General features: G+C 46.6%; 1 protein-coding gene across 1 annotated transcript in view; it reads right to left on the bottom strand.

The window, feature by feature from the left end:
* The window catches only part of impa1 (inositol monophosphatase 1), an 87295-nt gene that overhangs the window by 42077 nt on the left and 32051 nt on the right, over positions 1 to 13167 (bottom strand). Inside the window, exons 4-6 of the mRNA XM_034183570.1 lie at positions 9177 to 9281; positions 9033 to 9078; positions 6171 to 6279 (exon numbers count right to left, since the gene is read on the bottom strand). Of these exons, the coding sequence (XP_034039461.1) occupies positions 6171 to 6279; positions 9033 to 9078; positions 9177 to 9281 (260 nt within the window). The remainder of the gene's footprint in view (positions 1 to 6170; positions 6280 to 9032; positions 9079 to 9176; positions 9282 to 13167) is intronic.

Below are 13167 nucleotides of genomic sequence, written 5' to 3'. Positions count from 1 at the left end.
CAGGTCGCGGGGGCAGCAGCTCAAGCAAAGCCACCCAGACCTCCCGATCCACACACACCTCCCCCTGCTCCTCCGGGGGAACCCCAAGGCGTTCCCAAGCCAAGAGACGTATTCCCTCCAGCGTGCCCTGGGTCTTCTCCCGGGCCTCCTCCCGATGGGACGTGCCCGGAACACCTCTCCAGCGAGGAATCCAGGGAGCATCCGGAAAAGCCTCGCTTTTCGTGAACAAGACCCCGAGCTACTTAAACTCCTCCCCTTGAGGCAAGGACACTACACCGACCTGAAGAGGGCAAGGCACCTTTTTCCGGTCGAGAACCATGGCTTGGATTTGGAGGTGCTGATTTTCATCCCGGACGCTTCACACTCGGCTGCAAACCGCCCCAGTGCACGCTGAAGGTCCTGATTTGATGAAGCCAACAGAACCACATTGTCCGCAAACAGCAGAGATGAGATTCTGTGGTTCCCACACTGGACGCCCTCTACACCCTGGCTGCACCTAGAAATTCTGTCCATAAAGGTAATGAACAGAACCGTTGACAAAGGGCAGCCGTGGCGGAGGCCAACGTGCACTGGAAACAGGTTTGACTTACTACCGGCAATGTGAACCAAGCTCCTGCTGCAGTCGTACAGGGTAGGGATGGGTATTGATAAGGTTTTATTGATATCGATGCCATTATCGATTCTGCTTATCGAGCCGATATCTTATCAATTCCCTTATCGATACCTCGTGAAGTTTGTACTAAAAGTAGGCTTTACAGGTTTTCTATGTAGTTCCTTGAGTCTTAAAGTAAATAAATATGAAATTGGTCACTATATCCTTGATCTCTGGACATAAATAAAAATAAACAAAACTGTGTTTTGCTTTAAAGTTATTAATTCCGACTGAATTCTATTGTTCTATCTTGACTTGTCAGAGAGCCGCGCAACATTTGGAGCTGTGTGAACAGAACGGAGGATGATTCTCGTTTCTTTCTCACAACAAGACAGGAGTCCCAGTTAGTAACTTTAATCCGCACAAAAGTGAATCACAACTCATATTCAGGGATGAAAGTGGTGAAAAACAAAAAAAGCTGAAACCCAAAATTACCCCCCAACACCACCTGCACAAAAATGCTTGAATTCTAGAAGCTCTGAAATGCAATCTGGGACTATTCCAGACAATAAACTGCAGTGAGTGCAGCATCCATTTAGTGAGAAAAAAAAACAACTTTCCTTATTCAAATTCATTCCAGTAGTATTCTGCTCTTACTAGGATGCAGCAGTTTTCTAGTTTGGCAGAAAGTTCTGGAGGAAATCACTGAAGAAATTAACAAACTGAAAATATGGTTTGACCGAAACAAACTGTCATTAAACTTAAATAAGACAGGGATGAAATGGAGGTGGAAGAGTCACTAGGTGTTCACAGGAAACACTTATTTCTGTATGTATTTATTTATTTATGTTAGTTGCTATTATATACTTTCTGTTGTGTTTCTATTCAGGTTCTTTTTGCCTCTTTCTCTAAAATTGTATATAATAATCATTAGATTATTAATATATAAGCAAAAATAAATTTAAGGAATATTACAATTTGAAAACAAATGCACCTGAACGTGATGACAGCCGCAATTGCTAAATGCTAACTTTGAAATTGCTAAATGCTAACATTGAAAATGCCATAGACATGCTAACGCGCTAGCATTGCTCCTGTTTTTAAGTTATAAAATACATCTATCAACTGTTTCAGAAGACCATAACAGGTCGGTTTAACATAGAAAAGGTAAATAATACTCACAGACGTATGCTCTTTATGGTTTTAGTGGGGGGAAAATTAAGCGAAAGAAAGAAATAAACGAAGCAATCGACCGAAGCATTGCTTCAATCTGCGAACCACGCTTTGATTGGTTCAAGGTTCAAAGCAAAAACGCGCTGCAGAAAAGTTGATTAAGGACCCGCTGCAGGGTCTGTAATCAATGTAGAGAAATGATCATTTTCCTGACAAACACCCGCCAAAACAACGGCCACTCTGAAGGACCGATAACAGAATCGTTAAGCACAAAGCTTATTGATGTCGGTGGATCGAATCATTTCTTAACGATACCCGAAAGGAACCGGTTCTCGATACCCATCCCTAGTACAGGGACCGGACAGCCCTTAGCAAAGGACCCCGGACCCCATACTCCCGGAGCACCCCCAACAGGGTGCCCCAAGGGACACGGTCGAATGCCTTCTCCAGATCCACAAAGCACATATGGACTGGTTGGGCAAACTCCCATGAACCCTCGAGCACCCGATGGAGGGCGTAGAGCTGGTCCAGTGTGCCGCGACAAGGACGAAAACCACACTGCTCCTCCTGAATCCGAGGTTCGACTATCGGTCGAATTCTCCTCTCCAGTACTCTGGAATAGACCTTACCAGGGAGGCTGAGGAATGTGATCCCCCTGTTGGAACACACCCTCCGGTCCCCCTTCTTAAACAGAGGGACCACCACTCCAGTCTGTCAATCCAGAGGCACTGTCCCCGACCACCACGCGATGTTGCAGAGGCGTGTCAACCAAGACAGTCCCACAACATCCAGAGACCCAAGGCACTGATAACGGATTTCATCCACCCCAGGAGCCTTGCCACCGAGGAGCTCTCCGACCACCTTGGTGACCCCGGCCCAGGTGATGGACGAGTACGCCTCTGAGTCCCCAGTCTCCGCTTCCTCTTCGGAAGACGTGATGATGGGATTGAGGAGATCCTCGAAGTATTCCTTCCACCGCCCGACAACATCCCCAGTCAGGGTCAACAGCTCTCCATCCGCACTGTAGACAGTGCGGGTGGAGAGCTGCTTCCACCTCCTGAGGCGTCGGACGGTTTGCCAGAATTTCTTCGCGGCTGACCAATAGTCCTCCTCTATGGCATCCCCAAACTCCTCCCAGAGCCAGGTTTTTGCCTCTGCGACCGCACGGGCTGCAGCACGCTTGGCCTGCTGGTACCTGTCAGCTGCCTCCGGGGTCCCACTTACCAACAAAAACAAGTAGGACTCCTTCTTCAGCTTGACGGCATCCCTTACTTCCAGCATCCACCACCTGGTTCGGGGATTGCCGCCGCGACAGGCACCAGAGATCTTGTGACCACAGCTACAAGCGGCGACAATGGAGGTGGAGAACATGGTTCACTTGGACTCCATGTCTCCAACCTCCCCCGGGATCTGGGAAAAGCTCTCCCAGAGGTGGGAGTTGAAGACCTCGCTGACACAGGGTTCTGCCAGTCGTTCTCAACAGAGCCTCACAATATGTTTGGGCCTGCCAGGTCTGACCGGTTTCCTCTCCTCCCAGCGGATCCAACTCACCACCAGGTGGTGATCAGTCGACAGCTCTGCCCCTCTCTTCACTCGAGTGTCCAAGATACGTGGCCGAAGGTCAGATGATTCGACTACAAAGTCGATCATCGACCTGCGGCTAAGGGTGTCCTGTTGCCACGTGCACTTATGGACACCCTTGTGCTCGAACATGGTGTTCGTGATGGACAAACTGACTAGCACAGAAGTCCAACAACTGAACACCACTCAGGTTCAGATCGGGGAGGCCGTGCTTCCCGATCACCCCCTCCACGTGTCATTGTCGCCGCCCAGGTGGGCATCGAAATCCCACAGGAGAACAATGGAGTCCCCAGTTGGAGCACTATCTAGTACCCCTCCCAGTGACTCCAAGAAAGTCGGGTACTCTGCACTGCCGCTCAGTCCGTAGGCCGAGACAACAGTGAGAGACCTGTCCCCGACGCAAAGGCGTAGGGACGTGACCCTCTCGTTCAGCGGAGTGAACTCCAACACATGGCGACTGAGCTGGGAAGCAATAAGCAATGCTACCCCAGCTCTCCGCCTCTCCCCGTGGGCAACGCCAGAAAAGTGGAGCGTCCAGCCCCCCTCCAGGAGTTGGGTACCAGAGCCCAAGCTGTGCGTAGAGGTGAGCCCGACTATATTTAGTCCGTATCTCTCAACCTCCCGCACAAGCTCAGGCTCCTTCCCCCCCAGCGAGGTGACATTCCACGTCCCAACAGCCAGAGGTTGTGGCCACGGACCAGGCCCCGGGCCACCCGCCCTCGACTGCCACCCAATCCTCTCTGCACCTGACCCCCATGGCCCCCTCTGCAGGTGGTGAACCCACAGGAGGGTGGGCCCATGTCGCTCTTTCGGGCTGGACCTGGACGGGCCCCGTGGGCTAAGTCCCGACAACCAAGCACTCGCGCGCGAGCCCCAACCCCAGGCCTGGCTCCAGGGTGGGGTCCCGGATCCGCCATACCGGGCAACGTCTTGGTCCTTGATTTTGTACTGGTCATGGCATAGATTAGGAGGGATCAATCTCACATTATCTGAAGAACAAAAAATAAGTAAATGAGAGAATCAGCTGAGTTATTACTTGAAACTGTTGACGTTATAATAAGCTGTCTATGAGCAGGCTGCATAAGTTGGGAGTGGCAAGATGGCCGCCAGTTTGCTTCAGAGGACTGTACGAAGTGTGTGTGCCAATGAGCGATCCAGTAATATATACAGATCAGTGGGAGTGCGCAGATGCCTCAAAAACCCTGAGGGCCCTTTTGCTGCCCAACAAGGTGCCTGATGTGAAAAACACTAAATTCAGCACTGAACACTTCCTACTGATTACCGATCTCAAACATGACCCAGGCAACTGGCAAAAAAGTGGAAATCTGCCAAACAGAGGAGATTTTTGATCCTTGATGACTGTTCTGTCATGACTTGCATTCTGAACGCCTTGGGGCAACTGTTTGTTGTGATTTGGCGCTATATAAAAAAAAATTGATTGATTGAACGCTGGAGTTTTAGGGTGTTGTCCAACTAATCTGAGGGTTTATTCACATATGGCCACATAATCCACACTGCCCAAAGGACATGATTTGTAAAGACACACACCTGTCTACATATAAGGTCCCACAGTTGACAGTCAGAGCACAAACCAAGCATGAAGTCAAAGGAATTGTCTGTAGACCTCAGACAGGATTGTCTGGAGGCACAGATCTGGGGAAGGGTACAGAAACATTTCTGCTGCTTTGAAGGTCCCAATGAGCACAGTGGCCTCCACCATCTGTAAATGGAAGAAGTTCACATCCACCAGGACTCTTCCTAGAGCTGGCTGTCTGTCTAAACTGAACGATCGGGGGAGAAGGACCTTAGTCAGGGAGGTGACCAAGAACCTGATGGTCACTCTGTCAGAGCTCCAGCATTCCTCTGTGGAGAGAGGAGAACCTTCCAGAAGGACAACCATCTCTGCAGCAATCCACCAATCAGGCCTGTATGGTAGAGTGGCCAGACAGAAGCCACTCCTTAGTAAAAGGCACATGGCAGCCCACCTGGACTTTGACAAAAGACACCTGAAGGACTCTCAGACCAGGAGAAACTAAATTCTCTGGTCTGATGAGACAAAGATTGAACTCTTTGGCGTCATGTTTGGAGGAACCCAGGCACCATCCCTACAGTGAAGCATGGTGATGGCAGCATCATGCTGTGGGGATGTTTTTCAGCAGCAGGAACTGGGAGACGAGTCAGGATTGAGGGAAAGATGAATGCAGCAATGTACAGAGACATCCTGGATGAAAACCTGCTCCAGAGCGCTCTGAGACTGGGGCGACGGTTCATCTTTCAGCAGGACAATGACCCTAAACACACAGTCAAGATATCAAAGGAGTGTCTTCAGGACAACTCTGTGAATGTCCTTGAGTGGTCCAGCCAGAGGCCAGACCTGAATCTGACTGAACATCTCTGGAGAGACCTGAAAATGTCTGTGCACCGACGCTCCCCATCCAACCTGATGGAGGTTGAGAGGTGCTGCAAAGAGGAATGGACCAAACTGCCCAAAGATAGGTGCACCAAGCTTGTGGCATCATATTCAAGAAGACTTGAGGCTGAAATTGCTGCCAAAGGAGCAACAACAAAGTATTGAGGAAAGGCTGTGAATACTTATGGACATGCGTCTTCATAGTTTTTATTTTTAATATATTTGCAAAAAATATATATATATATATTTCATGTTGTCATTATGGTTTGTTGTGAGTAGAATATTGAGGGGAAAAGAATGAATTTGCTGTATTTTGGAATAAGGCTGTAACACAACAAAATGCGGAAACAGTGAAGTGCTGTGAAGATTTTCTGGATGCTCTGTAGTTACTTATCCATCGGATCCATTACTGACCTTCCTGAGGAGACACCTGCAGCGGCTCTCCGTTACAGAACGCCCCTTGCCCTCGCCTGGCCGTGAACATTTTATCTTCTAAACAACTATAGACCACACCAAATTCCACCTGCAGGGGGAGCAGAAACAGGGTCCGTTACTGTGTACAGATAGTACAAACAGAGACAAAGAAACAAATCCAGCTGTCCAAAAAAAAAAAAAAAAAAAAATCTTTCCACTTGAACCCCTCAGACTGAATACATACATAATGAGGGCATCAACCCAATGTCATGCTGACTTCAGCATCTACACTTTGCCTAAACCTCAGTCCGGTGTCATGACATCTCTTTAATTATTCCTTCCTCTTTTCTCATGTCGACTGGGACGGAATGGTTCTGATGGACTTGCTTCACAGATGGTCCTGCACCTCCTTCTCCTTCCAGAGGTGGATAGATGGAGTAAAGGATTACACCATCTATCCACCTCCAGCCATCTCCTGTACCCTCTTTCACACACGCCACAAAACCCTGAACTCACCTAGGTCTCACCTGAACAGACCGACTAACCTGCCATCTCCTGATAATACAACCCCTGGCAAAAATGATGGAATCACCGGCCTCGGAGGATGTTCATTCAGTTGTTTAATTTTGTAGAAAAAAAGCAGATCACAGACATGACACAAAACTAAAGTCATTTCAAATGGAAACTTTCTGGCTTTAAGAAACACTATAAGAAATCAAGAAAAAAAAGATTGTGGCAGTCAGTAACGGTTACTTTTTTAGACCAAGCAGAGGAAAAAAATATGGACTCACTCAATTCTGAGGAAATAATTATGGAATCACCCTGTAAATTTTCATCCCCAAAACTAACACCTAAAACATATCAGATCTGCTCGTTAGTCTGCATCGAAAAAGGAGTGATCACACCTTGGAGAGCTGTTGCACCAAGTGGACTGACATGAATCATGGCTCCAACATGAGAGATGTCAATTGAAACAAAGGAGAGAATTATCAGCCAAGTGGTTAATGCGCTTGGTTTCAGTTCAGAAGGTTCTGGGTTCAAATCCCACCCCTGCCACATTTCTCCATGTAATGTGGAGTTGTGTCAGGAAGGGCATCCGGCGTAAAACCTGTGCCAAATCAACATGCAGATCCACCTTGGATGTGCTGTGGCAACCCCGAGTGCAAACAAGGGAGCAGCCGAAGGGACTTACTTTTTTTTAAAAGAGGGTAAATCATCACGCAATGTTGCAAAAGATGTTGGTTGTTCACAGTCAGCTGTGTCTAAACTCTGGACCAAATACAAACAACATGGGAAGGTTGTTAAAGGCAAACATACTGGTAGACCAAGGAAGACATCAAAGTGTCAAGACAGAAAACTTAAAGCAATATGTCTCAAAAATCGAAAATGCACAACAAAACAAATGAGGAACGAATGGGAGGAAACTGGAGTCAACGTCTGTGATGAACTGTAAGAAACTGCCTAAAGGAAATGGGATTTACATACAGAAAAGCTAAACGAAAGGCATCATTAACACCTAAACAGAAAAAAACAAGGTTACAATGGGCTAAGGAAAAGCAATTGTGGACTGTGGATGACTGGATGAAAGTCATATTCAGTGATGAATCTCGAATCTGCATTGGGCAAGGTGATGATGCTGGATTTTTGTTTGGTGCCATTCCAATGAGATTTATAAAGATGACTGCCTGAAGAGAACATGTAAATTTCCACAGTCACTGATGATATGGGGCTGCATGTCAGGTAAAGGCACTGGGGAGATGGCTGTCATTACATCATCAATAAATGCACAAGTTTATGTTGATATTTTGGACACTTTTCTTATCCCATCAATTGAAAGGATGTTTGGGGATGATGAAATCATTTTTCAAGATGATAATGCATCTTGCCATAGAGCAAAAACTGTGAAAACATTCCTTGCAAAAAGACACATAGGGTCAATGTCATGGCCTGCAAATAGACCGGATCTTAATCCAATTGAAAATCTTTGGTGGAAGTTGAAGAAAATGGTCCATGACAAGGCTCCAACCTGCAAAGCTGATCTGGCAACAGCAATCAGAGAAAGTTGGAGCCAGATTGATGAAGAGTACTGTTTGTCACTCATTAAGTCCATGCCTCAGAGACTGCAAGCTGTTAGAAAAGCCAGAGGTGGTGCAACAAAATACTAGTGATGTGTTGGAGCGTTCTTTTGTTTTTCATGATTCCATATTTTTTTCACTCTGCTTGGTCTAAAAAAGTAACCGTTACTGACTGCCACAATTTTTTTTTCCTGATTTCTTATAGTGTTTCTTAAAGCCAGAAAGTTGCCATTTGAAATGACTTTAGTTTTGTGTCATGTCTGTGATCTGCTTTTTTTCTACAAAATTAAACAACTGAATGAACATCCTCCGAGGCCGGTGATTCCATCATTTTTGCCAGGGGTTGTACTATCTGTTACGTGTGAGGTCATTGTCTGGGGGAACGAACGGGAGTGTGACTGACATTCAGCACACATCCATCTTAAACCTGACCTTTAATCTTTGCCTTAATTCTTGGGTCTTGGTCCAGTTGTTCCATCCAGACTACACTCTGCTCGTGAGCCTGTGTATTCAAACAGACACCCGTCTCTGCAAGCTCACGTCTGAATCCTGATCTTCGTTAGACCTCATATTTTCTCTTCTTCCTGTCCATCCTCCCAGCTAGATCTCTGCACACTCATCTCCTGACAGCACGCTTCTTCACGCCCTCGGTTTCAATTTCCCCTTCTTCTGTTTCGTCTGGTTCTGCAGAAGGCATCAAACATCCTGTGAAAACTGACGCTGCTCATGGAGACCGAAGTGGATTCAGGTGGACTGTGAGAAGCTGGATGGACTCAGGTGGACTAACCTGTTTGTTGACAGCAAAGCCGATGGAAACAGCCACAAAAGGAAACCTGAGGAACAGAACACACACGTGTTCACCATGGTTTTTCCTACAAACCACTGAGATAAAGTCATTTTGCCTTTTTTTTTTTTTTTTTTTTTTTTAAACCTGTGAACAAAGTTGGTGGTCCCATCAATGGGGTCGATGATCCAGGTGGGACTGTCCGTCAGGACACATGCCTCACCAGCAGCGACTGACTCCTCCCCTATGAACCTGACACACACACACAGTAACTGAAGGGCAGAACTTAGTGAATGACAAGCAGTGAACACACACACACACACACACACACACACACACACACACACACACACACAGTAACTGAAGGGCAGAACTTAGTGAATGACAAGCAGTGAACACACACACACACACACACACACACACACACACACACACACACACACACACACAGTAACTGAAGGGCAGAACTTAGTGAATGACAAGCAGTGAACACACACACACACACACACACACACACACAGTAACTGAAGGGCAGAACTTAGTGAATGACAAGCAGTGAACACACACACACACACACACACACACACAGTAACTGAAGGGCAGAACTTAGTGAATGACAAGCAGTGAACACACACACACACACAGTAACTGAAGGGCAGAACTTAGTGAATGACAAGCAGTGAACACACACACACACACACACACACAATAACTGAAGGGCAGAACTTAGTGAATGACAAGCAGTGAACACACAGACACACACACACACAATAACTGAAGGACAGAACTTAGTGAATGACAAGCAGTGAACACACACAGACACACACACACACACAATAACTGAAGGACAGAACTTAGTGAATGACAAGCAGTGAACACACACACACACACACACACACACACACACACACACACACACACACACACACACACACACAGTACCTGAAGGGCAGAACTTAGTGAATGACAAGCAGTGAACACACACACACAGTAACTGAAGGGCAGAACTTAGTGAATGACAAGCAGTGAACACACACAGACACACACACACACACAATAACTGAAGGACAGAACTTAGTGAATGACAAGCAGTGAACACACACACACACACACACACACACACAGTAACTGAAGGGCAGAACTTAGTGAATGACAAGCAGTGAACACACACACACAGTAACTGAAGGGCAGAACTTAGTGAATGACAAGCAGTGAACACACACACACACACACACACACACACACACACACACACACACACACACACACACACACACACACACACAGTAACTGAAGGGCAGAACTTAGTGAATGACAAGCAGTGAACACACACACACACACACACACACACACACACACACACACACACACACACACTAACTGAAGGGCAGAACTTAGTGAATGACAAGCAGTGAACACAGACACACACACGCACACACAATAACTGAAGGGCAGAACTTAGTGAATGACAAGCAGTGAACACAGACACACACACACACACACACACACACAATACCTGAAGGGCAGAACTTAGTGAATGACAAGCAGTGAACACACACACACACACACACAATAACTGAAGGGCAGAACTTAGTGAATGACAAGCAGTGAACACACACACACACACACACAGTAACTGAAGGGCAGAACTTAGTGAATGACAAGCAGTGAACACACACACACACACACACAATAACTGAAGGGCAGAACTTAGTGAATGACAGGCAGTGAACACACACAGACACACACACACAGTAACTGAAGGGCAGAACTTAGTGAATGACAAGCAGTGAACACACACACACACACACACACACACACACACACACACACACACACACACACACACACACACAGTAACTGAAGGGCAGAACTTAGTGATGACAAGCAGTGAACACACACACACACACACACACACACACACACACACACACACACACACACACACACACACACACACACACACACACACACAGTAACTGAAGGGCAGAACTTAGTGAATGACAAGCAGTGAACACACACAGGCAGAACTTAGTGAATGACAAGCAGTGAACACACACACACACACACACACACACACACACACACACACACACACACCCACAGTAACTGAAGGGCAGAACTTAGTGAATGACAAGCAGTGAACACACACACCCACACACACACACACACACACACACACACACACACAACACACACACACACACACACACACACACACAGTAACTGAAGGGCAGAACTTAGTGAATGACAAGCAGTGAACACACACACACACAGTAACTGAAGGGCAGAACTTAGTGAATGACAAGCACTGAAGGGCAGAACTTAGTGAATGACAAGCAGTGAACACACACACACACACACACACACACACACACCACACACACACACACACCACAGTAACTGAAGGGCAGAACTTAGTGAATGACAAGCAGTGAAACACACACACACACACACACACACACAGTAACTGAAGGGCAGAACTTAGTGAATGACAAGCAGTAAACACACACACACACACACACACCCAGTAGCTGAAGGGCAGAACTTAGTGAATGACAAGCAGTGAACACACACACCCAACACACCACAGTAACTGAAGGGCAGAACTTAGTGAATGACAAGCAGTGAACACACACACACACATCACACACACACACACAGTAACTGAAGGGCAGAACTTAGTGAATGACAAGCAGTGAACACACACACACACACACACACAGTAACTGAAGGGCAGAACTTAGTGAATGACAAGCAGTGAACACACACACACACACACAGTAACTGAAGGGCAGAACTTAGTGAATGACAAGCAGTGAACACACACACACACACACAATAACTGAAGGGCAGAACTTAGTGAATGACAAGCAGTGAACACACATACACACACACACACAATAACTGAAGGGCAGAACTTAGTGAATGACAAGCAGTGAACACACACACACACACACAATAACTGAAGGACAGAACTTAGTGAATGACAAGCAGTGAACACACACAGACACACACACACACACAATAACTGAAGGACAGAACTTAGTGAATGACAAGCAGTGAACACACACACACACACACACACACACACACACACACACACACACACACACACAGTAACTGAAGGCAGAACTTAGTGAATGACAAGCAGTGAACACACACACACAGTAACTGAAGGGCAGAACTTAGTGAATGACAAGCAGTGACCACACACACACACACACACACACACACACACACACACACACACACACACACACACAATAACTGAAGGGCAGAACTTAGTGAATGACAAGCAGTGAACACAGACACACACACACACACACACACACACACACACACACAGTACCTGAAGGGCAGAACTTAGTGAATGACAAGCAGTGAACACACACACACACACACACACAGTAACTGAAGGGCAGAACTTAGTGAATGACAAGCAGGGAACACACACACACACACACACACACACACACACACACACACACACACACACACACACACACACAGTAACTGAAGGGCAGAACTTAGTGAATGACAAGCAGTGAACACACACAGACACACACACACACAGTAACTGAAGGGCAGAACTTAGTGAATGACAAGCAGTGAACACACACACACACACACACACAATAACAGAAGGGGAGAACTTAGTGAATGACAAGCAGTGAACACACACACACACAGACACACACACACACACAATAACTGAAGGGCAGAACTTAGTGAATGACAAGCAGTGAACACACACAGACACACACACACACACACACACACAATAACTGAAGGACAGAACTTAGTGAATGACAAGCAGTGAACACACACACACACACACATAACTGAAGGACAGAACTTAGTGAATGACAAGCAGTGAACACACACACACACACACACACACACACAGTAACTGAAGGGCAGAACTTAGTGAATGACAAGCAGTGAACACACACACACAGTAACTGAAGGGCAGAACTTAGTGAATGACAAGCAGTGAACACACACACACACACACACACACAGTAACTGAAGGGCAGAACTTAGTGAATGACAAGCAGTGAACACACACACACACACACACACAATAACTGAAGGGCAGAACTTAGTGAATGACAAGCAGTGAACACACACACAC

This window comes from Thalassophryne amazonica, chromosome 12, assembly GCF_902500255.1.
Source record: "Thalassophryne amazonica chromosome 12, fThaAma1.1, whole genome shotgun sequence".
NCBI lineage: Eukaryota > Metazoa > Chordata > Actinopteri > Batrachoidiformes > Batrachoididae > Thalassophryne > Thalassophryne amazonica.
This window is presented reverse-complemented; position numbering and strand designations above follow the sequence as displayed.